The following is a 25339-nucleotide window of genomic DNA, read 5'->3' as shown; positions in this document are numbered from 1 at the left end:
CAAACATTCTGGAAACAATTATGGTGGATGCTAAACACTTTCGTGTCTTATAGAAAACTAATTACAACAGACTTACTGCCTGAAGAAGGCTGAAGCTTTTAAAACTGCATAGGATACCTTGCTCTGGCATTCAATTAAAAGAGGAATAGAGGAAACTAATATAGGAAACAATCCTTTAAAATGTTATTATACTTTGACACTTCTGTAGGTGATTAATGTAGGTGAACAAGCAGCTTTTTTTAAATATGATTTATGCCAGTTAAAACCTTTGTTGTAAATGCAATGCAGTACACAGCTTTATAAACTGGATATTGCTGGGGCAGGTTTGATGATGGACTCTCAAACTGCTGCTCATCATAATGTATCAATTCCTGAAGTAGCTGTGTCTGGGTGTGTAATAACTCCATCTGCTAAACAATATTATTTCTACCAGGAACTGGAAGTGATGTTCATGGGTCAGAAAAATATCTCAATACTTTTGCACCCTCTCCAGAAAATTGTAGGAGACATATTTTAAAAGATGCAGTTCAATATTGTGTTTACCTAAATGAACATTTACAAATCTATGAGACTTTTTGGATATTTTATAAACTATATATGAGCTAGACATTATGTAGGATGGATTTCTTGTTTACTTATGACGGTTTATATGCTGTTACAGCATGAGTACTATTTCCTAAAATAATCTAAACCACCTGCAATATCATAAAAGGCTAAAACACAACAGGAACTGAACAAGCTGCATTGCCCAGAGAGAAAAGTAGAGAACAGTCAGCATTTCTCAGGTTTTTTATGCTCAGAAGAATTGGATTAAGTAGGCAGTTAATCTCCTTGAATTATTTTATTCATGCTCAATGGTTTATACTGAGAGCAGTGGTCAAGTCTGTCTGTCCCTCTTTTGAACCACTTGGTCCATGGGTCCTATCTCAAGGGCTGTCACAGGGATGGACTGCATCACCTCATTTGCAGTCTTGTGTAAAGTGCTGTTCTTCATGTCATGTAGTAGTGGCTTATCAAATAACATGTTAATAGACAAGAAAACTACTGCTATTCAGGCCTTGCTGCTTAGAAAAATACTTTAATTAATCCATATCTTAGACTGAACAATGATAAAATACAAAGTCTAGATGGCACAGGACATTACAATGAGCATAATCCTTCCCTTTAGCTTAATGTCTCATCTCTTTTTTTTTTTTTTTAGTTCCTAAAGTTAATAATATGTGCAAGAAGATGTATAAAATACATTTGTTTACGCTTTTGCTATAATGTATAAAAATATATTGAGTTTCCATCAAAATTAACTTTTAAAAAGAGAATTATTGAAAAGACAAGACTCTGCAAAAATATGACACATACAGACTTTAAAGTTTACGTGGGAAAACAAAGGTGTTGACTGAGAACACATTCACACATGCAGCGAGGAAAAGGCAAGCTTGGTAGACTGCAAGACAGGAAGGCAAAAGTGACAGCGTGAAGGTTCATGTACTTATCAGTTTAGGAGTGATTAAGTATTTTATAGAAAAAGAAAAGAAAAAAAAAAAAGATTGAACCATGCCAAAGAATTCATCCAAACATCTACAAAAGAAAAAAAAAAGATTGAACCATGCCAAAGAATTCATCCAAACATCTACAATGTAGATTTTGTGCTCCTTTGTTTTGATGTTGCCTTTTTTAAGTATCTTCATTTTCTCCCCTTAGGGCCTAAAATGGATTGGTGAAAGCAGATGCTGCAACATTATGAAAGACAGGTAGTTATTGTCCAAGCAGTATGTTAGAACTGCTATGATTAAATAATCTTCATGTTTATTCTGAGAAACTGAATCATCTGACAGGGTACATCAGAAAAAGCCTGTTGCTGAGGAGGAATGGGGGCAACAGATTTAGAACTGATTAGTAAGATGTAAAGTCACCTACATGATCTCAGTTCAGACTCAAAACCAACCATGATGACCAGAACCTGTCACAGCTTAGTGATTCACAGTGACCAGGACATCAGCAGTTTTAGTAGGAAGAACAGGAGTCAAACTGTCAGGGATGTGAGCTTCCCTTCTGCAGAATGATGATTCCCCAAAGCTGAGACTGAACTCCTACTACCAGAAAACTTTCAGTATTGTAATTACTTTATTAACGTATTGTCATTTATATGCACACAGTGATAAACAGAGAATGCAGCATCCTTTTCCACACACTTCCACATGCATACCCAGCATTTTTTACACTTTGTTAAATATAGAAATGTAGTACCCTAACTACTACTGTGTCATGTATTTTGAAAGTAGCTACCATTGAAAGATGCAAACACTTTTGACAAGTAGACACAGAAAACTGGAAATTAGTATATTGAGTTGTCTAAACAATGAAGGGTGAGGATGGAGCATTGGTTCAGTTTAATGCTAGTACCATATCCTATAGTTACCTTCTAAAGTTCTGTGTGAGTATGTGGAAGAATATTTGGGAGATGTTAATTGTCTTCTGCCCATTCCATGGGACCTTGAGAGCACACAGTCCACATACATATCCCAGAAGTTCTGGGCTAAATCGTTGAAGAGTTCATTGTGCTTGGGCTTAGGGGATTCCTTTAGGAACATCATGAAGTCCCAGAGAGCAATGACTGTATCTGCTACCTTGAGTTTCTTCATTTCCACCAGCCCATGGGATGATACCTCCCAGCACTGATGGTCAATCTCACTCAGGCTTGGAGGAGTTTCTTTTTGATACTCTAGACTGGCATAAACCAAATTCACTATCAATATACAGCCCAGATGAAGATACCACCATCGTTTCCATACAAATTCCATCCTTCAAGAAGATACCTGAAAAGAAGTGTTTAAAATCACAGTGATTCTGACATTATATAGTTCATTATCACAAAAGTCTCATTGATACCCCAAGAGATAATTTATACATATATTCAGAAAAAATACTTTTTTTCCAATCAATGGAATAAATACCATTCAATGAACCCTAATACTGGAAGCTAGCTTTGCATCTAGAAATTGTTAATGCCATTTAGAACATGAAAATCCAAAGCAACAAGTCTGAAATGATCATAGTCAATGTCAGAACTGCTCCTTGAGACCAACACGTCTTCCCTTAACCTCCTGTGCTTGGATTGTCAGTAGAAACAGGTTAATAGCAGATGCTTAAAGAGTCCTAGTGGTATGCTATTTTAAGTTACTACAAACAAATAACAGTTATAAACAGCCAGTCTTTCATGGAAAGTCTGACTCAGAAAGACAGTATTGAAGGAATGGTAAATCAGACTGTACACTGTATTGGGTGAGTGTAGGCATGTTATGAACTCAGCAGCTGTTGCAAGACTAGAAGAGGGGAAATTCCTTTCTGGCTTATATTAGAAAATTAAGTAAAATTTTGGCATTATTTGGCCTTATTCTTTCTAGTATATATGCAAAACAGAGAAACTATCTGGAGAATTGGAGATGGAAAGAGCAGCAACACAGGAGGCATAATGAGAACTTCAAGTGCAACAGAATATATATTCTTTACTAAACAGAGATTCCCCCTGGGAAAAATGCAGTCTTCCTATGATGTGTATTCCATATCCTTCAGTCAAGTTTAGACACAACAGCACTAAAACACCTGATCATTTTTTTTTATCAGCCCTTTCTATCAAGATAAAGTTCAGTGGAACAAGAGAATAAACATAGAGAGGAAACTAATCAAACAAAAAAAGACAAGCATAGGAAGAAGTCTGATGAAAAAGAAGACAGTCAAAACTTTCAGACAGTGTCCCTTATTTCAGAATCCTAAATCAATTCCATTTCAAGTAGTTGGTGCCATGCTTATTCCCACAGTTTCCAATTCAGAATGCAAAATATAATTATGAAAATGATGTGAGGCTTTGTACAGAGAAAAAGGCAACATTTTGGGCAGCTGTGCAAATTTTACTGGGAATTTGGCCAGAATTGCAAGTTGCTTTTCCACTCAAAATATCTCTGGGTACTGACAATACTAAAAGTTAGTCTGTGATATCTTCTAAGTGCTCACACACTGACATCCTTTCTACAACTCCTAGTGATGCAACTGAAGAGAGAATAATCCATAGATGATACAACATTTATGTGGAATGTCTGTAAGACTACAGAGTTGGGGTTACACCACGGAGTTCACAGTCACACCAAACTGGGTCAGGAACCAGGACAGATAGAAATAGGCATTTTGGCTGTGGCCGCAGGGTCCTGGGATAATTTTTAATTTGAATGTGTAATCGAACTGCTGCAGCCACCTGAGGTCCCTAGTCATGTATTCCTTTACTTCAGCTTCAGAACCCAAAGAACTGAGCCAGACAGATACCCTCCAACCTAGCTCCTTCCTAAAACCCTGGGCCAGCTACATTTCAGCAGGCAGCAGGATGACCTGCCTCAGCATCCTGAGAGCTTATCAACATGCATTAGTTTCTCTTCTTTGGGTTCTTAGAAAACTGGTTCCAGAAACAAGAAGGGATGGAAATTCTTCTCACTTCCACTTCACTAGGCACCAGCATTCAGAGAAAGGACACACTGGCAATTTCCTACAAAGTAGGAAAACAGCAGCCGGGAAATCACCAACATTTTGAGTTGTTCCGATTTCATGTTTTAATCCAATTAAAAACTGAAATCCTAAAAGGTCCATTTGAACAACACAAACAGGAGCAGAGACCACAACAAAACTTAGAGACTTTGAACTAGTGACTCCTACTATTCACTACAAGAAAGAATTACAAAGGGAGTAACTGAAGAGCCACAGCAGAAGTTGTACTTACAGTATTTAAGCGAGGAGATGGAAAACGGTGGCGTTGAAAAACAGAAGTCAGCCACTTGGAGAAAAAGAAAGACATTAATGAGAGGGCTGCGAGTGTCTGTCAGCTGCTGGATGCTCCGAGGATGCCGAGGTTACAGTGCACAGGGACGACTCTGGCACTGGCAAAGCAGCAGCAGCAGCAGCAGCAGCAGCTGAACTCAGGTCGGCGGAGAGAGCTGTGACAGCCCCACCTCTTTGTGCAGCAGCGCCCAGTGTCAGCCCAGGCTGGGCTGGGCCCTCACCTGGAGAGACTGACTGCCCTCGGCGGTGGGGGTGAGGGAAGAGGAGGGGCAGAGGGCTGCCAGAGGGAGGAAAACACAATGGAGAGCAAATCTTTCTCCTAATCGGGAACATGAACACACTCATTTAATAAACTCCCATTCATAAACCAAAGTTTCCATGCGTGTTCCTGTTTGCCCACCAGAACATGCAGGGACAATGTTCAAAATAATGAAAAAGGAGAAATACGTGGTAAAATTGGGTCTGTTAGGGTTTCACAACATGCTTTGGTTGAGTTCAACATGACCGGAACAGTCAGTTTTTTCAAGTAGAAATGTGGTAATTTCTGTCTAAAAGCCAATATATACAGTACTTAAGCACAAATACAAATCTGCTCTGAAATGACAGTGTTCACAATAATTATGTATCTTCTGGAAGCCTTACCAGCTAAGCTATGTCAACACTGTTTCAAAATCTTGCTTCAAAAAGTAAGCCATGTTTGAACCTACACTACTAAATAGAAGGAAATAACTGGGAGACTGGCACACAGTTAGCTTATCTCTGAACTCGTTGTATCATTGAAAGGAGCTAAAGCTCTAGTAGATGTAATTATTCCTTGGAATTCTAAGGCAATGCTCATAAAAAAGAAATTAAAGCTTTAGAAAGACTTCACAAGGAACCTACCTTTAAGCGAGCTCCTTTTTATCACTAACAAAAAACAGCATTCAGTAAGTTAAGAAAATTTTCCCTTTTTGTTTGGTTTATGCCCTATCAAACTTATTAGTGTTGTCAATCTCACAGTAAAACCGCCAAAATTTCAAAGGCATTTAAAGGCCTGTAAATAGGTGGGTAGTTCCACAGCTGCTTGGCTGTGGCATCAATCCCTTCTCATTTCATTCCCACTTCATCGAGGTGTAGTAGCACAGGAGACTGGTGGAAACACAGTGATTTCCTTCTACTCCAACAGCCACTGAAGGCAGCCTTTGATCATATTTCTTCATCCTACAGATTTATTTTTAACACTCTCCTCTTGCTTTTCCTTTTTCTAGTTAAAACCACAATTTTTAGTCTTAAAACAAGGGACTTACAGAACACACTATAGAAAACAAAATGCTAAGGAATAGATTTTTGTTGGGAAAATCCTTTCAAATAAAAATATCTCTTTTTAAAATGCCACCTCGTCAACAGTGTTCTCTCAGGAATCTACATGAAATTCATTGATAATATCTTTAAAAATCACATCTCTAGCTGAAAAAGCTTCTGAAGGCTGATTTCTTTTTTGATATTTTATTTTCCTTTCTGATGTTATTCACTTTGTCAGTCATGCACTGAGGGATCATCACCTGTGGGAGAATGCCACCTGGAACAAGGATGAACCCATGAATTCAAGCTGGCAGAGATCAAAATTATTGGCAACTAATAATCCTGTGAAATGTTACATGAAGTTTATAGGATGGAAACATCATGAAGACAGTCACTGATCATGTTTATTAAGTTAGTCATTAAAATTTCTATTTCAGAACAAGAAAAGTCAAGGAAAGTCAAGAAAAACCAATCTGTGATCACCTTTGTAAAATCTAACATACTTGAAAGCTACATAAAAGCTTTGGCTGAAAGGGAAAAGTCCTTAAAGCAGAGAACCTATCCACGTACTTTGGAAAGATTTTTTTGAGATAATGACTAAATATAAATGGGATTTAGAGAAAAATTGTGTTGTGTTCTTAATTCTGCAGGGTGTCCGAAAGAATTCCAAAGCTGCAGCATATGCTACATATATACCCAAGGACTCCAGCACAGCTGCTTGACACTGAGTTTTATTAGATAGCTCATATGGCTCATAGTAAAAGTGTCTATTATGTGATTTTTAATTTTTTAGTTGATAGCTGAATTGGAGTAAAATAAAATGTTTCCCTCAAAATTCTTCCAACATTGATACTTTTCCATTTCATGTTTTTAAAACTGTTGTACTTCCACTTAATTCCTTCTATTATGGCTGCTGAGGTGCTTCCATCTAGTGGGACTTCATTGCACTGAATAATGTATCCCTGGTATAAGTAAAGAATACACTTGGTATTGGTTAAATCTCTTTATCTTTTTCCATAAAGCTGTAAAATTAATACATCAATATTGTAGAATATTTGGGCCTTGGGTATGTTGGTGAAGTTATTGCTCTCAATTAGAAAGACCATTATGCCAACTTAACAGCTGAGTGCATGTTCAGAAACACAAGGAAAGAAAAACTGACTTCCATTTTTTGATTATTTCAACTCTACTTTAAATAAACCTGTATTGCCAAAAGATTTCAGCTTAATTTCTACATATTTCCATCTAAGCTAGATATTTTCTAGACTGAGAGAAACACCACATATATTTCAAAAAACTGCTGGTGGAAGTTTTAAAATTGGTTGGGGAAGAGATTTTATGGCTTCTTCTTTTTGGAGTTGATGACTTAGTAATTTATACCATGAGAGAAAAGAAAGAGAGGGGTAAAACTGTCATTTACCCCAAACTGTACCTTTGTGATTTTCAAGCAATCATATATAAGTACGTGAAGTACACAGTGAGAATGAAAGAGAAGGAACAAAGTATTATTTATCACAAAACTCAGAATGTGCATCGACTATGTATAAATCAGTTTAGAAACCTTTAAAATGTTACCAGCCTTTTGTGACAGAATTATATATATCTCTGTGACATAGGCACACTTGTACGTAAACAGGATTGATTCAATGAGGATAAAGAATTGAGTCAGCCTCTGCATCACTGATTAGCAGCTTCTGAAGTAAAAAAATGACAGAGTGATGTTCAGCCATCAGGCTTGACAGTGAAGTCCCCACAGCCCTGTTACTGAAGAACAAGTATGACACACCCAATGCAAATAGGAGAGAAGGGTGATAGAATCAGTCCTGCCCTGGCAAACAAAATCTCTTCAGGAGACCAGATATATTTTTGAAGTCAGGTATTTGGACAATGAAATACCGAAATATCCTCAAAGTTCAGTGTGTTAAATGATTCTGTTTCAGTAATTCTTAGCATCATGTATGTGTGATGAGCCACTTAATGTTATAAAAGGCTCCAGAAATGCACAATGCCACATTTCAAATGGAAGGTTGCTTAATTCCCTGCTGGCATGAGCTTGTTGGCATAAACTTGCTCTCTGTTGGAACAAATCTAGTGTTAATGTCAATAAATTTAACACCTTCAACCCATAACATATAGGAGACCAGCTTTTCTTTATTTCTGTTTTTTGAGGTCAAGTTGTGGATTGATTACATGAGATGAATTAACTCTGGTTAGTAGTTCTGCTGGCATCTCTGGGCGAGTCTACACATTAACACGTTAACCTCCTGATACACATTAAAGAAGTGCAGCACATTGAATTTAAGGCCCTGCTAAGTGGACCAGCTTCAGAGCAGGCTGCTCCTAACAGTTGTAAGGATTAAATTCAAACACTGTGTACCACAAAAGCAGAACACGGCACAAAACCAGGGTGTAATTTGATACATATTTGTACTGGTATCCAAGGAGGGCTCTGGGCCTGTGACTTCATCCTCGAAGAACTATCTACAACTTACCTGTGCTTTTTTTCATCTCACTTGAAAGTTCTTTTGGTTTTTTCCTTCTTTCTATTCTTTTCTATAGAATGCTGACATCATATGCTTTACTGAAGTCACAGTAACACAATCTAACTGTTGCATTTGTAAGGACTTCTGAACCTTGCCTACTATTCAGAGAAAACTGACAGGTCCTTCCCATATTATTAATGATAAATCTGAACAAAATGTTCTGCTGTTTGTACTATGAATTGGCATGGTAACACAGAACAGGAAGATCCTCCTGAATGACAGGGCCTAGTTCTCTGCCACTAAAAAAAAGCTCTGTTATACAATCACCTCATACATTTATCAAATGCCATATTAAAAATAGAAATAGTTTTGTTCCCGCTAATTCCATGGAAAAGCAGTTTCATTAGTCAATTGCAGTAATGAATAGAAACATTATTCTGGTTTCCTGATATATTTATTATTGAATAGTACATATCTGTTTGTTCTTGTGTCTTTCCCCTTCATTTAAATGGTTTTCATCCTTCATGTTTACTTTCCTGATATTTTTATAGACAGCACTTGTGTCTCCTCTCTGGTTTTGTTTTATTGCAGTAAACAAGCTGAGCCATCCTAAGATCTGTTCTTTTGAGAGGCTCTCAAGGTCTCTGGTTATGAACCTGACTTCCCTCTAGCCCTCTCTTAGTTCAACCTTAGCTCAGCTATAGAACAATTGATTAGGTTTTCACAGTACCCCAAATGAGATTTTACCAGGGCCTTACAGAATGACATGAATACCTCCCCACATTAAATGAAATCCAGCTCCTGAGATACTCTCTTGTGGTGGTTTAATCCCAGCCAGCAACTAAGCACCATGCAGCTGCTCCCTCATGAGCAGGATGGGGGAAAGAATTGGAAGTGTAAAAGTGAGAAAACTTGTGGGTTGAGTTACAGACAGTTTAACAGGGGAAGCAAAAGCCGTGCAGCAAGCAAAGCAAAACAAGGAATTCATTCACAAATTCCCATGGACAGGCAGGTGTTCAGACATCTCCAAAAAAGCAGGGCACCATTGCACATAACTTGGGAAGACAAACACCATGACTTCGAATTGTTCTCCCTTCCTTCTTCTTTCCCTGGCTTTTTTTACTGATCATGATGCCACATAGTATGGGATATTCTTCGGTCAGTTGGGGCCAGCTGTCCTGGCTGTGTCCCTTCTCAGTCTCCCGTGAACTCACAGCCCACTCACTGAGGGGGTGGGATGAAGAGCAGAAGAGGTCTTGGCTCCATGCAAGCCCTGCTCAGCAATAACTAAAAAATTCCCTGCATTATCAACACTCTCCTTAGCACAAATCCAAATCACAGCCCCATTCTAGTCACTGTGAAAAAAGATTAACTCTATCCCAGGCAAAAGTGGCACATTTCTGTACTTAGGGCGATTCCTAAGTATTCTAAGATTCCTAATTCCTAAGATTCTCATTTTCAAATTTCATGAGCATGCTCTTACTGATTTTATCAGGACTACTACAAAAAATATCAAATAAGACCATCCTAAAACAAATCCTATAAGCTTGGCATCTTTATTTTCTACCTTATTTGTGGCTATCTCACTTTTCAGTTTCTCTCCTAACCCCAATATGCTCATTCCTTCCCAGGTGGTACCGGATCAAATATTTTTGGGAATTAAAACAGCAAATTTGAGTTTTTCCAAAGCTTCGCAGTGAGACTGAGATGAGGTTTCAGGGTCTGTGGTTGGCCAGGTCACTTTTCTTCTTTTCAAAGATAAGCAATTACAATCCAAGTTCAGCTGACCTAACTTCAAAGACTTAGAGAGACAGATGGAGATCGCAAGGAGCTGTTCACAGCATGGTTTGACCTCTGGAGACATCCGAGTACAGAAGAGGAGTCTCAGCCTGCAAGCCCTCCATGAAACGCCTCGAGGACCAGGCCAGGTCCATATTTTCTACTATCCAGTCATGACTGATCCTTAACTGATCGGTTCAAAACACTTCTCACTAGATCTTACATATTACGTGCTCCCAGGACTGCAGATGTGGTCCCCATGATCTGAAAGCACAACATGGGAATTCTGAATTTTTTGCTGTGGTAATAATTTCTGTTCTGCCATTCACATGAACTTAAATGTTCTGCTGGGCCATTTAGTATGTATAAGGCATACCACTGTTTTCTAAAGTTTTTAAAAATTATTTCATTATGTAGCAGATAACATGCATTGTTAAAGTTATTTTTAGTATTAAAATACTGTAAATGGTAACGATTCTCCTCATCCAGCTAACAGGTGCAGTCAAGAATGTAAAACCTTGTGGAAAAGCCATAAGAAGAAACAGAAAAATATTTAGTTTTTGATGAGGATTAGTGCTTAAAAAACCCACAAAAAACCTAAAAACATGCTCATATTGTCTAAGAAATATTTATCCACAAAACAGAGGCTTATGAAAGAACTTGAGGGGGATTTTTCTCCTCTGCTCTCGTGAGACTGTACCTGGAACACTGTGTGCAGTTCTGGTGCCCCCAACACAAGAAGCACATTGAACTGTTGAAGCAAGCCCAGAGGAGGCCATGAAGTTCTTGCTAAGGGGACTGGAGCATCTCCCCTCTGAAGACAGGCCAGGAAAATTTGGGCTGTTTGGCCTGGAGAAGATTGTGCTGAGACTTCATAGCAACCTACAAGCGTGCAGAGTGGCCATATAGGGAAACTGGAGAGGAACTGTAGTCATAGCACAAAAGGCAATAGGTTCAAACCAAAAGAGGGAATATTTAGGTTAGACACACAGAAAATGTTCTTTACTGCGAGGGTGGTGAGGCACAGTTGCCCAGAGAAGCTGTGGATGCCTTATCCTTGGAAGTGTTCAAGGCCAGGTTGACAAGGGCTTTGGAGCTGGATGATCTTTAATGTCCCTTCCAATAAAAACCACTCTATGACTCTACGATTTTTTTCACCAAGTTTACTCTTCAGACCCTACTGATGTCATAATTTACAAAATAATTTCTTATTCATGACCATTTATAAAAATGCAAAGTACTTTAAGCCTTATTAATGCCATATATTTTTAACTGTCATCCTGAAAATTCGCATAATTTAAAGGTTAGGTCTCAATTTCTTGAGGGAGAGCACACCAGCAATATGACCGACAGCTTTTAAGGAGTCCAACTGCACGTGGACAGCCAGCCGCAAATGCTGTCTCAAGGCAGCACACAGGTTCCAAGGAGAACACGCTGCTAGAGAGCGCTGCTGTTAACCAAAACCTGGCCGCTCCTGCAGCTGGCCTCTCCCCTCAGGCACTCCTCCTGTCGCTGCCAATTTAGGGACTCTGTAAACACAGAGCCAGGTTTCTAAACCTCTCCTTTTTAAAGGAGAAATCGTTTATTCTGTGCAGGGCACGAGGTGGAAGTTTTCCACAAATCTAGCATTCCAATTCTCAAAACTTTACACTGTATATACATTTTAGCAAGCAAAGAAATCACAGGTCATTGGCCACAAGTTGTCTAGTTACTGATTAGTATCCTATCTTCTTCTGCTTAAAGTATTATTTCCTTTCCTACACTAATTAGTCCACATGCTCATTCTTCTGTCCCTTAGATTTGCTGCACTGGTGGTCGCCACCTCCCACTGCCGGATTCTCAAGGCCGCGAACTGGCACCAATCCCTTGCACTACAAAGGGCACGGCGCCCTGTGGCGCCAGCCGAGGGACAAGAGACACCGCAGGTGACAAGAGATAGCCAGCGACATAGCAGGAGCCGAGGTCTCAACACGAACGTGCGATAAAAGCCCAGGCGGTCCTTTGCCCAAGGTCCCTCCTTTGAGGTTACGAGGCTCGCTTCACTGGTGAAGCGGGACCCTGTTTCACAGCCCCCTTCTCATCCTCCTGTAACAACTCCTGTAACTCTCCGGACGATTCGTTAACTCCTCCTGGCTCTGGGGATCTCGGCGTCGCTGCCGCCCTTCGGCCCGAGGCCGATCCCGGCCCTTCCGCAGCGGCGGCGGGAGCCCCGGGGCGGGCGGCCCGGTCCGCGCCTGCGCGACTGCCGGGCCGGAGCGGGGCGGCTTCTGTGGCAGCGCCGTGCGGCTGCGGGAGCCGGCCCGCCCTCCTGCCCGTGCTCTCTGCACAGCCCCGGGCCTGGGCTCGGGCCCGGGCGGCGGCTGCCGCCGCCATGGTGCGGTGCGGCGCGGCGGCGCTGCGGAAGGTCAGTGCGGCCGGCCGGGGCCGGTGCCGCAGGCGGCACTCGGGTGGCGGGGAGGGCTGGCGGGGCTCGGCGGTCCCGCTTGCGGGATCTCTGCGGGGGTTCCCGTGTGCCGGGTGGCGCAGGCCGCTCCCCGTGCTGCCCGCAGTGCCCGGCGCCGTCGGGGCCCGCCCGCGGGCGATGTCGCGCCGTGGCGGCACACGCGGAGCTCCGGCGCCCGGGATCGCCCGGCCCGGCCCGGCCCAGCCCGCTGCCCGCGGCCCTGCGCGCCGTGAGGTATCGCTGCCGGGGAAGACATGCCTAACATGGATTAAAAACTACACGCGCTGCTTTCTGAAGTTTCACCTATTGCCGTGAAAGAGCGGTCCAAGCGGTTTTACACACGTTTCTATGAAGCGAAATACAAACAAAACCTAAATAACTGATGTTGAAACTGTTGTTTCATTAGTACAGCAACTTCATAGACAGTTTGCGGGTCTATGTGAGAGGAGGAACTGGTGGAATGGGTTATCCTAATCTGGGAGGCGAAGGAGGAAGAGGTGGTGATGTCTGGTTCGTCGCCCGAGAAAAGACTACCTTAAAGAGCATTAGGGAGAAATATCCCCACAAGCGATTCATAGCTGCAACAGGAGCCAACAGCAGGTAAGAATCTATTTAATGAAAGTTGTTAATGACAAGTTTTCCAGAAAGCAAAATGTCATCTTAGGTTACTAAACTTTGTTTAATTTCTCTCAGTGTTAAAGCTCTAAAAGGTGAGAAAGGAAAAGATCGTGAAGTTCATGTGCCTCTAGGAATCTCAGTTCTTGATGATGATGGCAAGCAGATTGGTAAGAACTTTGTTTTAAGGGATCTAATGTTTGTCACATTTACTGATAACATCTGGGGATTTCTAATACTAGGATGTTTTAAGGTTACACGTTTTCCAAAATATGTCTGTGTTTTTCTTTGTTTGGCCAAAGAGTTGAAAGATACACTGTAAAAATTGTTGGAAAAGCAGGGATCCCTTCCAGAAATTAGCAGTAGTTGATTTGTATCCCTACATACAAGTCTTTTGCTGTTGGAAAGAAGTGTTGAAGGCTGGAACCCTTACTGGTCCTCCACAGAACCATTAATGACCTCACATGAATTATGTCTCCATAAACCCAAATAAGTGTCCCTATATCTTTACTGAATTATGAAAATGCTTAAAAGACAAAGATCCTTGCTGAATGTCAACATTTTAGGTTATTTAAAATGCATACCTGCTTTTTACTCACCAGGAAGATCTTTCTGTACTCCTGGAATAGCTCTCAGTGGTTCCTTTGCAGTTGGTCAGAATTTTTCAGGTTGTTTAGAATTAAAACTAAACTCCCAAATTGCTGTGGTTTGGATGTTTAACTGAATTGGATGTATTGCAAGATTTCTTTATGATGCGGGCATATCAGGGGGCTAAAGATACCCAAATGTTGCACTTTTTTTGTTGTTTTAATTTTTCTGACCCTAAGGGAGATATCACAGTCTGCATCTTAATGGAAAAATGTGAACCATCTGAAGGGAGCCACATCTCTATCAATGCATGTTTCTCTTTGCATTCTTGAATTCATATATTGGAGGGTTCAGAACCTCCATCTTGGGCGTACTTTGCCTGTCTGCAGTTTTCTCGAGGTGACTGACTCTATGACAGAGAAGAATACTGGGGTGTGATGGCTTTCATTTGTTGCCAAACAAGGGAGATCACCATGACCTTGTGGGCACAGTTCTTGCAAGGAAGCATGCAGAAAGTTGTCTCATAACTGGAGACATTTAAATGGAAAACCACAGCTGAACTACTGCAGGGGATTGTGTTTTTTCACTAACAGTTTTATTTTCAGGAGAGCTTAATGCAGCAGGAGAGAAATTCTTAGCAGCTCGTGGAGGTCTTGGAGGCTCTTTGGCTACAAACTTTCTGCCTTGCAAAGGTCAGAGGAGAACTGTTCACCTTGATTTGAAACTTATAGCAGATGTTGGTTTAGTTGGGTAAGTACTGTAAATTGAAAACTAATATTAGAAAACAAAGTAGTATATTTCAAAGGAATTTCAAAGAAATTTGAGAGTTTGGACGATGAGTGTTAATTGTGCATTTGCATCGTCACGTAAGTTGTTTGCAGTTTGAAAAAATCAGATTGAGTTTAAAGCTATTAAATTAATTTTAACATTTTCAAAGTATTCATTATGTTTTGGTGTGTGAAAGGTTTCATGAATCGGGATAATACATAATTAGTAATATAGTTGTATTTAGCAGTTGCAGTGATGGCCACAATATTGTTAGCAGAATATTTATTAAGTAGGTAGGAGGTGCAAAATAGAGCCAAGAACACTGCATATTGCATGTTTAACTTCATGGCACTGGCACAAGTAGATTCTTTCAGTAGCAATTCTGAAGAGAATTCCAAAGGCCATGTTTCCTACTCTCCTGAAAAAAACAGCTTTTAGTGTTAGAAGGAAGTAATTCAAAACTAGAACAGTAGGACTTGCATATTTATAACAATCCTGATAAATATATTTTTATTTGGAGAAAGTTTTCAACAGCCTACACTTGTAGTGGTGTACAACTGCTGTTCTGTTCAGCATCTGCTAACATAAATCAGCCCTGTGGTCCTTTATAATAAAAAAAACATAGGAAACATGAAATGATGAGTTTGAGGTGGAAATAGTCTAGTTGGTATATACCAATAAAAATGGAAACTTGAAGTGGAAACAGCATGGTTTTCTAACTACATTTTTCTTTTTTTGTTATTAGAAATAATTTTGTTAATATAAAATTTCTCAAAAGTTACATAATTTTCAATTGGTCTTCAGTAATTACATGACAATTTTTTTCTTGTTTTGATCAGTGTGAAAGTACAGGAGTCTTATGATGCTGATGCTTCTTTAATCATGTATTTTAGCTGACAGTTTGCCTTTAAAATGGATACAAAAATCATTATCAGTCAATTAGAAAAGCATATAATTTTCTTATTGAGAGTATGAATCAGTCTCTGATAGTTTGTGTTTTACTTTGATCTCTTTGTGTTTGCCATTTTTACCTTTTTTGTGAGTGGTTTGCTATTAAGATCAGGTAAAAAAAAAAAAAAAAACAAAACAAAAAAACCAAACATGTAGAGTTGAGAAAGGCCCATCAAGTTTGGGTACAGGTTGTGATGTGTTAGTCTGGGTTGCAATTTAAACTTCAAAGAACATATTCTACTTCAGTGAAAACAAAGTGCTCTCTCGAGGATATGACCAGAGTAACCTTCTGGAGCGTCTTTAAGGCACCTTTCAACATCAGAGTATATGAAAACTGCACTCAGCGGTTTCCATATTTTAACAAGAGTCATTAGGTTGCTTTTTTTTTTTTTTTAAAAGAAAGATTTGTAAAGCCCCTTTATAAAGGCTGTAATGTAGTACCAACCTTTTTAACAGGCCACAGTTCTCCATGTATTCAAATGGAGAGTATTTGGTTTTCTGTGGGACACCTGCTTTGTATCTTGTGACCGTGTTGAGTTGTCTGTAGACAGAGGCAACTTTTCTTTGACCATGCTGTGATGAATATTTGTGAATTTGACTGGAACACAAGTCTTGTGTGGACTTTCTGGATGGAGTATGTGCTGAGAATAAGGACTGTAGTCTATCCTTGGATGTCAGGATTAACTTCCAAGTTTTACATGGATCAAAGCTATTGTGCCTTTTCCAGCTCAGGTTAATCTTTAAAACAAGTGAGTGTTACAATTTCAATCTTAATTTAGGTTTCCATTTCATTGGCTAGTTGTATTCTGTAAAGAAATTTTTGTAAAAGCTGCTGTATCCCTTAAGGAACACTTGTATTGTAGGATGCTGGTATAGCTGTCCCTTGTAAAGGGAAAATGTAACAACAGTCAGGTGTGCACAGATCAGCCCCTAAGTGTTCTTTTAGGTTTCCTTGGTAACAAAACAGGTTAGTACTAATTTCAGGATCCCACACACAACTTCACTGCCTTAAAACCACACTTAGACTGTGCACATGTGTGTCTATACACAGTCTCACTCTGAGTTTACATTTGCTTGGCTATGTTAGCTGAACTCCAGCATAGGTTGAATTGGTACTTAAAGTGTAGACTTTCATAAACCATGATGTGTATGCTAAGAGACTGTAAATCCAGCTGGTAGGATACGTTTGCATGACAGCTTTTTAGAATGCAAACGTCATTTACAAAACTAGCTATAGCACGGGAAGAGTGCATCCAAGTACACCTGGATAGTAATTCTGTATTTCTGTCTGAGTGACTTGGAAAGATTTCCCTTAAATATAGTACACATGTGTTTACATAGCTCTCCTGCCCGCATCCTTAGGAAACATTGTTGGATTTAGAAAAATTGTTCAGATTTGATGTCAAAAAGTAAATCATAATGAGCTGGGGCCTGTTCATTTTGAAAAAAAAAATTAGTCTGAGTAGATGAGTGCAAAAATGAGTTGATAGCATCGAATACCTTTGGAAATAAATATACAGGAATCATATGGGTGTTCATTCAGTGTATCAATCCTGACTTTCCTTCTAGGTTTCCAAATGCAGGAAAGTCATCCTTGTTAAGCAAGATTTCTCATGCCAAACCTGAGATTGCAAATTATGCATGTAAGTTCATACTCTTACTTTTAGAGCAGTAATATTTCCTGAGAACAAGAAGTCTTTTCACTGACTTGCTTATAATAAAGGTTTATAATAAAGAATTGGGTATAGCAATGTTGCCTGGCTTTTTAATTATAAGAAATACTACAAGGAGATACTTGCTGCCTCAGTTCCCAGTTCCTTTACCCACCTCAGTTTTTCATGTATGCACCCCTATAATGCTTCAACCTGTTAATCCAGGGCCTATTTATTTTTGTCTCAGCCCCTTTTATTGCAACTGAGACTCTCTGTGGTGTATAATGTCCTCAGTCTACTGCATATGTACTGTCAAGTTCCTTTGCATAAATATCTTGTATGCTTTAGAATTTGCTACCCCTTACAACAGAAAAGATTTGGGGGTTTTAATCTGTCCACTGAAAAAATGGACAGAAATTTTTTATTATTTTTCTATCGGTAAGTTAGAATTAGTTGTCTGATCTTCTTTAGTTAAAAAGTAAGAGTGCAAGTACTGATAATTCCTACTGACCCTTTTTTGCACCATTCCCAATTCTCTACAGCCTTTTCTCAGTTTGAAGAGTCCTGTCTCACTTTACCTTTCATTATTTTATCCGTTTGGAAGCTAATCCGTTGTCTAGGTAATAGTTTTTGTGTCTGAGACTTATCTACCTTCACTGTTGCCATTTTGGAATGACTGGAGCAGAATTTCAGAAAGAGACAAGACTTGGTGAAGCACTATCTTATTTTGCTTTTTCTTACTCCTTTTCCTTTTTTTTTTTTTTTTTTTTTTTTTTTTTTTTTTTTTTTTTTTGCTACCACACGTTTGTTTAATTTAAATACACTGACAAAGTCCTATAATATTTAAATGTTTTGTAACTTCAATATTTTCTTAAATGTTAAAGCCAGTTTTGTTTTCTTCCTGTCCCCTTGCCACAGTCACAACAATACAGCCTGAACTAGGAAAGATCATGTATGCAGATTATAAGCAGGTTGGTATGAAACTTCACTCTGTTTGTTAAGTTATATGGAGTGACTATCTATGTTGCTTAACAGAATTTCAGAAAGAGAATGAAAACTTGTAGGTATTTTCATATATGTATCTATAATGTATACATGTCAAACACATTTACATGGACTTAACAGGAATTGTGGGAAAAGTACTGTTTTATGAAGTAATAATAAGAGAGTTTCATAGCCAAATACAGTATTATGCTGTAGAGTTTATTTCAAGTCACTTTAATAAATGGCTTCTCATTTTCCCTTACCTTCTCTTTGTGGTTCTAATCCTGGTTTACAGTCTTAGAGGTATGAAATTATTTATGGAATTGAGATTTCTGTGTCATACTATACTCTTATAAGTTTAGGACTTGGAAAAAAAAATCAGTTTCAGAGACCAGCCTGTTATCTTTGTTTAGAAGAAGCAAATTTTCTGCAAGTTGCCTATACAGAGAGCTCTGGACTGAGTGAGTAATTTTCAGAATTCAAATAGTGGCAGATTTGTCCAATAGCTGAAGACGTACATTAGTGAATGGCAGGCAGTTTTGGGATTATAACCCTGTTACCATTACTTCTTGTTACGACTTTCAAGGTTGGCTGTTCTAGCTTTCTTTTAGGATTTTTTGTGTTTGTGGGGGTTTTGTTGGTTTGGGTTTTTTTTTGGGGCATAGGGGGTTTTTTATTTTTTGTTTGGTGGGTTGGGTTTTTTAATTAAAAACTGAAATAGTATGACCTGATAGTGATTACCTGAACCGCCAGGATAGTACACTACCTGAGAGGTGAGGCACCTGGGTCCAGTTCCTTTTGTGGTAGGCTGTGGTTCTGAAAGACTGGTGGAGTAATGGCCCTACCGCCTTAACTTTTGTGAACTGTTCTACCCAGCTTCTTCAGATAAAAGTTGTCAGGTAATTGTGTGGTGCATGGAATCCTTTCTACAGTATCCACTAAGTGGGAAACCAGTGCTAAATGAGACTAGAGAGGCTAATAGATTTTGGATCCAAGCTTCACTTAAAAGTTGCAGCAAACATTTTCATTCCTCAAGCTTGAATCTTCTTTGATGTGCTTTTACTTTATTTTTGAAGTGTATGGTACATGCAGCCCTGGACTCATCACTTTCAAGATAAAAGGCAAGTGCATAAAAGGGTTTCAGATGAGTAGACCAGAAAAACATAACCCTTAGATATGAAAAGATAAAAAACTACTGGTTTTGCTTTCAGAACCAATTATGCTAGGAAGATTCAGTAGCTGATACTTGAAACCTTCATTTAACAAACTTCAGCAAAACTGTTTATTAAAGAAAGTAAGTCTAGTTTGTCTGCTTCCCTGTAGAGATGCAACATGTCTAAGGGAATTTTTTTTTAATATTCATTTTATCTGCTAGTTTAGGGTAGCTTATCCTAGAAAGCTTGGTGAAAATAAACAGGATTTTTCATAGTCCTTTCAAAACCTGTCTGCCATGAATGAGGATCTCTTGCTCATACTGGTGTATCTTTCTCCAGCAAGAGGTCTACTTGCACTCCTGGCTTTCTTTTCTGAAGTCCTGTTCTTGTCATAGCCAGTAATCCTTACTGTTGGCTATTTCTACAGTTCATGGGTTTTATATCACAGTGTTGGGTGCTATATAGGAACTGTATGGATAAAATACCTGTTTTCTGAAGTTGAAGGAACTAGAGGTTGGGATCATGGGGAACTTCTGGGAGTAAGCGGAAGTACTCTCCATATTGCAACTGCTGAAACCAAAACAACATAAGCAATGTAATTAAGAGCAGTAACTGAGGTGTCTTTCCTGTATCACTCAAAGGACAGTGACTCAATTTTTCCTACAGAACACTGATATTTTTAGAGATACGTAACAATTTGCTCATTTTATCTTAGTACAATATAAAAAAGGAAATACATGCAAGTTTCCTGATGCTGTCTGTCATTACTGCTTGGAAAAAAAAATGACACAAAAGTAGAGGATCTGAGTAGAGTTGGGTTTCAGTCTCAGTACAAGATCATGAAAACTAGCAGAAGCACTTACATTTTCTACCAGAGTATCTGAGCCCCCTTCTGCAATAAGTAGCACACTGGAACTTTTGTGGTATGCTGGCTTCAGGCATTGTTCAATTTAATCCCGTTGCTGTCTAAATGGGCATTAGATGGACTTGAAGACCCTACCTTTGCTCTTCTTTACTTCACTCTCTGGCTTAGCTTTCTGTGACTTACTGAGTAGTTTTTTGGGGGGTTTCATTATCATTCTGCTCTTTTTTTTGGTCTGCCTCAGCTGTCCAGCAGCCCTCTCAACCAGCAGAGAAAATGACGAGGTCCCTGTCCATTGTGGCAGTCTTTGCTGGGCTCTGCCTGGAAGCTGAATGATTAATCAAAGTCTGATTTGAGCTGAGGAGCAGAAGTCAAATTCTTGTATCTTCTCATACTCAGGGGAGCAGTGTTAAGTGGTTTTGTATTTGGAGTAATGATACTCTGTAGCCACAAGGAACAGACTTTATTTTCTTTTCCAGTGACAGTTTGAATTCTATACAAATGTGATGGCCTAATCTGCTCACCTCTCAGAGTCTGTTTTTTTTTTCTCAGGTAATAGCTAAATTTTGTAAGATGTCTCCTGAGGTATTATTACCCTCTGTTTTGTACTTTGCAGACAGCTATGAAAAATAGACAGGGAACATGAGGAGCACCAGGTCTGTGTAATAGCAGCATTTTGTTTTATCTGCTTCTAATGATAGATTGTAAATCTATTGAAACAGCCAATGCCTATTATTTTGTCTGGATTCTTTTATGTAACATGATAATCACTGTTGATAGTTAAAAGTTCCTGGGTTTGCTTACTGGAAGTATTTTGTTTGAAACTTTTGTTTTCCTAGATTTCAGTAGCTGATCTCCCAGGACTGATTGAAGGTGCACATGCAAACAAAGGAATGGGCCACAAATTTCTCAAACATGTAGAGAGAACCAAACAGCTTCTCTTAGTTGTAAGTTGAGTAAAATTTACAGTTTATTGAAATCAAAGTGCAATAAATAAAATACATTTTAATTGCAATGTAGTTGGAATTTAGAAAATCATTTGTAATTTGCATGATTATGATAAATATAGCTATAATTCTGTTTACAGAATGGAACAGTCAAATGACTAATGATAAATTCTTAAATAGAATTTATCATTGAAAATTTCCAATTAATTTAGAACAGTGAAGTGTTCCAAGCATAACAAAAGAGTGATTTTTTTTTCTATAACATACCCATAAGAATTTTAAAAACCAGACCTTTGAGAAACACTATCAAAATTAACCAATTTGTGCTTCCAGTGTCTGATGTTTCTTTGCTCTATAGTTGCCCTCTGTTATTTGCCCAGGAGTGAACACATGGCCATGGACATTCCAGGGCAAAGTAGTTGATGGAGAGTATTCTGATAATGGAACATAATTTTACACCACAAAGCTTGTTTTTGTGTAAATTTTTCAGGTTGATATTTCTGGATTTCAGCTATCTATCAAGACTCAATTCAGAACAGCCTTTGAAACGATATTGCTTCTAACAAAGGTAAGTTACCATCTTCCTATGTGACAGTTGTAGTTACGTGTTGAGTAAAGAAAATGGCTCAGTTTTGATGGAGAAACATTCAAATGTTAGTGTGTCTTCTGGATTTATAATATAAGGTCAGTTAACAAAGAGATTCCTTGAAATGGTGAAGTCTTCATTTTTACTTGTCCACATTAAACCGCTCTAGTTCATGTTTGGTACCACATAATTACTAATAGAATTGATTAATCTATGCAGCATGTGGGATACTTCTTACAGCCAAGTAAAGGTAAAAAGACACATCATTTTTTAGTTCCCCAATTCAGTAGCATAAGAAGTAGAAATCTGTGGTTACACTTAAAGCCAAGCCTTGATGCCCTTACTGCATAGACTAACATAGGTAAGACATCAGGCCCCATCTTAGCACATATTCACTGTTTCCATCTCTTAACTATGCTTCTGATTAAAATAATACATATTTTGTAATTTTAAATTTATCTCTGTGATTTAAGTTGATGAATCTTCTAAATTTCAGGCATTGCTGTTTATTTTCAGTTTATTTAGGTTGTGATTTTCTATTACAAAAATGTTTAAGAATTATAACACTCTCCAAATTATTTCTTACATGCTTTGTAGGTGTGAAGCTTTTCTGAAATTAATTTTGTGTTCATGGATGTCAGAATAAACAAAAACCAAAACTCTCATTCATTTTGTAAGAGGCTTTTCAGAATGAGCTAACATGTTTACCTGAAATCTGTCTTTGAGCAAAAAGTGAACATTATTTTCTTTCGTGCTTCAATATATCAGCCTTGAGCAGAGCACCTGAGTCAATCTCCCAGCTGCTTGGGCAGGAAAGTTTATTTAGCCAATTAAACAAATGCATGAGGAGATTGTAACATTGAAGTAGCACTTGCTAAACTACATGTACTTACTAAGGGAAATTTACTTTTCTTTTAAGGAACTGGAGCTGTACAAAGAGGAACTTGTAACAAAGCCTGCACTTCTCGCCATTAATAAAATGGATTTGCCTTGTGCAAAGGATAACTTGGATGAACTTATGACACAACTAGAGAATCCTCAGGGTAAATGAAATTCCAGCAATAACTTTCATCAAAAGTAATAGTAAGATTTCAAATGGATAACTGCATTGGCAGAGAGTTGTTTGAAACTGAAGTCAGGTATTACATGTATTATTTGAACATATGTTTAAAATCACTTCCTGCATTTAGAGCTCTGTTTGTATGCATTTGTAATGGCTTCACTGTTGGGAAAGGTTTGTAATAAAATAGAGATATCGCAGATGATCTTTCCCAGCCATGATATGGGAGAGTAAGTTTCCAGTCTAGGTGTCTGGAGTAAGAGTAACCTGAATAGAAGGTCCCCTTACAGGCACTGACATATATACCATTTGTCATGTGACTTTGGCCTAAACACATGAACATTCTGGATGGGTCTATGTAGGTTTACTTCAATCTTCCAATTATATTGGGGTGAATTCTTTTCTCTTTCCTGGAGTGTGTAGAAACCAGAAAGGCTTAAGACCATATTTTCCCATGTTCTGCAACGTGGGACTTCTTTGTACTCATTGGAAGTGTATAGAATCTTCTCATGGTAGCATTAAGAACGGTATAACTGCTATGTTAGTGCTTGCCTTCTGAGATTTTAGCTGTATTTTTAAAGACTAATTAAGCAGATAATATGTATATTAATTGCAGTTATGTTTATAACTGTAATTTATTAAAGTTTATTTTCTACATTTAATAGGATTTTATGGGCTTTGTAGTGATACAGTATTTGGGGATTGTACTAACTCTTTCAATACAATTTTTCAGACTTCTTACACTTACTAGAGGAAGAAATGATTCCGGCAAATACTCTTGAATTCAGAGAGGTGATTCCTATATCTACATACACTGGAGAAGGAATTGAGGAACTCAAAGCATGTCTAAGAAAATCCATAGATGATCAAGCAGAGCAGGCAAATGAAGAATATCGGAAAAAGAAACTCCTGCTTTTGCAAACTTCCAAAGAACAAATGAATAAAAGCTGGCATTCCTGAATAGATCCAGCACATTTTAATATTTTAACTATGCACATGAAGCCTTTGTTGTGCAGACCTTCCATTTAATTGTTCCCTCTTCCATCACTGCCTGCTTCCCTCCATTTGTTTAGGCACTTGGGTAGGGCACAGAGGGGAAAGGGGCAAGTTTTTTTTTATTTATGTTGGCTACGATGCTCAACAATGTAAAGAGCAAAGTATGTGCAACTCAAACTTAAGTCGCTTAACAACTGATGATTCCTGGAGTATTATTGTACCAAGTGAGAGAAATGGAGGGAATATAACTTGCACAAAGGAGCAAGTTCAGCAACTCTCTATGTCCCATGGGCATTGGAAGAACCAAGGGAAGTTTCTGATGGAGGGATTTTCCAGGGTCTGGGGCTTCTAAGGTGAACCAGTTCTGCTACTGTGACAGGCATTGGATTGTAGGGGGTTTGTTGGTTTTAAGGATTTAAAGGAAAACACATATAAATGGCTGCAAGGAAGTGACTTGTAGGAGCACAAAAAGCAAGACTTGATTTGTAATGTTGGAAGGTTTTTTGACACCTGCTGGTGCCTAGTGTAATAATCTTAGTTGTAGAAATCCTGATTCCAAATTCCCATGTTTAATTTGTGATTCCCTCCTTTTATGGGGTTGGGTTTATGTTACGTTTTGGTGAAGAAACTGGCTTCTTCTCAACAGAGCTATACATTTTTGGAAAAATATTTAGTGTTCTAAGTTTTGTATTATAAGAAGGCACAGTTACATTTTTACTTTGAAAAAAAATGAGAAGTCCTTTATTGTCAGGGTGTTTTCTACTTTAAAGCTATTAAATTGATTGTAAAGGAAAATAAGATTAAATACATCAAAGACTTCTAGTTCGGTCTGGTTTTGTTTTGTAATATTTGTATCATACCCTGCTTTAAATTTTGATAAAGCAGTCACTGGGAAGAAAGTATGGTTTCTCATAATGGATTTATTTTATCACTGGTATTGGTTCTTGCTGCGATTTTCCTCTAAAAAAAAAGTGTTTGAGGCTAATATGCTTTCACCAATGCTGTCAATAATTTTTGATATCTGTTTTACAGAATTGCAGAATCAATTAGGTTGGGAAAGACCTGTGAGATTTAGTCCAACCAATGATCAACCAGCACCTTGTAAACTGGACCGTGGCATTCAGTGCCATGCCCACTCTTTCCTTAAATACCTCTACCCTCCACCTCCCTGGGTAGCCCATTACCCTTTCTGTGAAGAAATTCCCCATAATGTCCAATTTGAAGTTGCCCTGGCACAGACTGAGGCCGTGTCCTCTCATCCTGTCGCTGGTTGTCTGGGAGAGAGGAGACCACCCCCCACCTGGCTGTAGCCTCCTTTCAGGGGGTTGTAGAGTGGTAACATCCCCCCTGAGCCTCCTTTTCTGCAGGC

At 38.7% G+C, this 25339-nt stretch overlaps 2 protein-coding genes across 4 annotated transcripts; one reads left to right on the top strand and one right to left on the bottom strand.

Moving 5' to 3' along the window:
- Positions 1-1163: 1163 nt before the first annotated feature.
- On the bottom strand, positions 1164-5802 carry FAM237B (family with sequence similarity 237 member B). 2 transcript variants are annotated; one of them, XM_066186829.1, is made up of 3 exons: positions 5704-5802; positions 4763-4816; positions 1164-2813 (listed from the first exon to the last, which is right to left on the bottom strand). In XM_066186829.1, the coding sequence occupies exon 3, from the start codon at positions 2796-2798 to the stop codon at positions 2394-2396; it is 405 nt and encodes a 134-aa protein (XP_066042926.1). In that variant the 5' UTR covers positions 2799-2813; positions 4763-4816; positions 5704-5802; the 3' UTR covers positions 1164-2393. The 2 variants fall into 2 exon arrangements, with proteins under 2 accessions (XP_066042926.1, XP_066042984.1); XM_066186887.1 differs by lacking the exon at positions 4763-4816.
- A 6847-nt stretch (positions 5803-12649) lies between these two features.
- On the top strand, positions 12650-24792 carry GTPBP10 (GTP binding protein 10). 2 transcript variants are annotated; one of them, XM_066197930.1, is made up of 10 exons: positions 12650-12768; positions 13214-13407; positions 13501-13592; positions 14616-14760; positions 17299-17372; positions 18300-18352; positions 21221-21328; positions 21840-21896; positions 22834-22957; positions 23708-24792. In XM_066197930.1, exons 1-10 carry the CDS (start codon positions 12736-12738, stop codon positions 23932-23934), a joined length of 1107 nt encoding a protein of 368 aa, XP_066054027.1. In that variant the 5' UTR covers positions 12650-12735; the 3' UTR covers positions 23935-24792. The 2 variants fall into 2 exon arrangements, with proteins under 2 accessions (XP_066054027.1, XP_066054019.1); XM_066197922.1 differs by having other exon boundaries at positions 12667-12768; positions 21819-21896.
- The last annotated feature ends 547 nt before the right edge of the window (positions 24793-25339 follow it).

Source organism: Chamaea fasciata, unplaced genomic scaffold (assembly GCF_029207755.1).
Source record: "Chamaea fasciata isolate MVZ Bird 193981 ecotype frontalis unplaced genomic scaffold, bChaFas1.0.hap1 SCAF_1, whole genome shotgun sequence".
Lineage (NCBI taxonomy): Eukaryota > Metazoa > Chordata > Aves > Passeriformes > Sylviidae > Chamaea > Chamaea fasciata.
The sequence above is the reverse complement of the archived record's forward strand: the minus strand, read 5'-3'. Positions and strand labels throughout refer to the sequence as shown.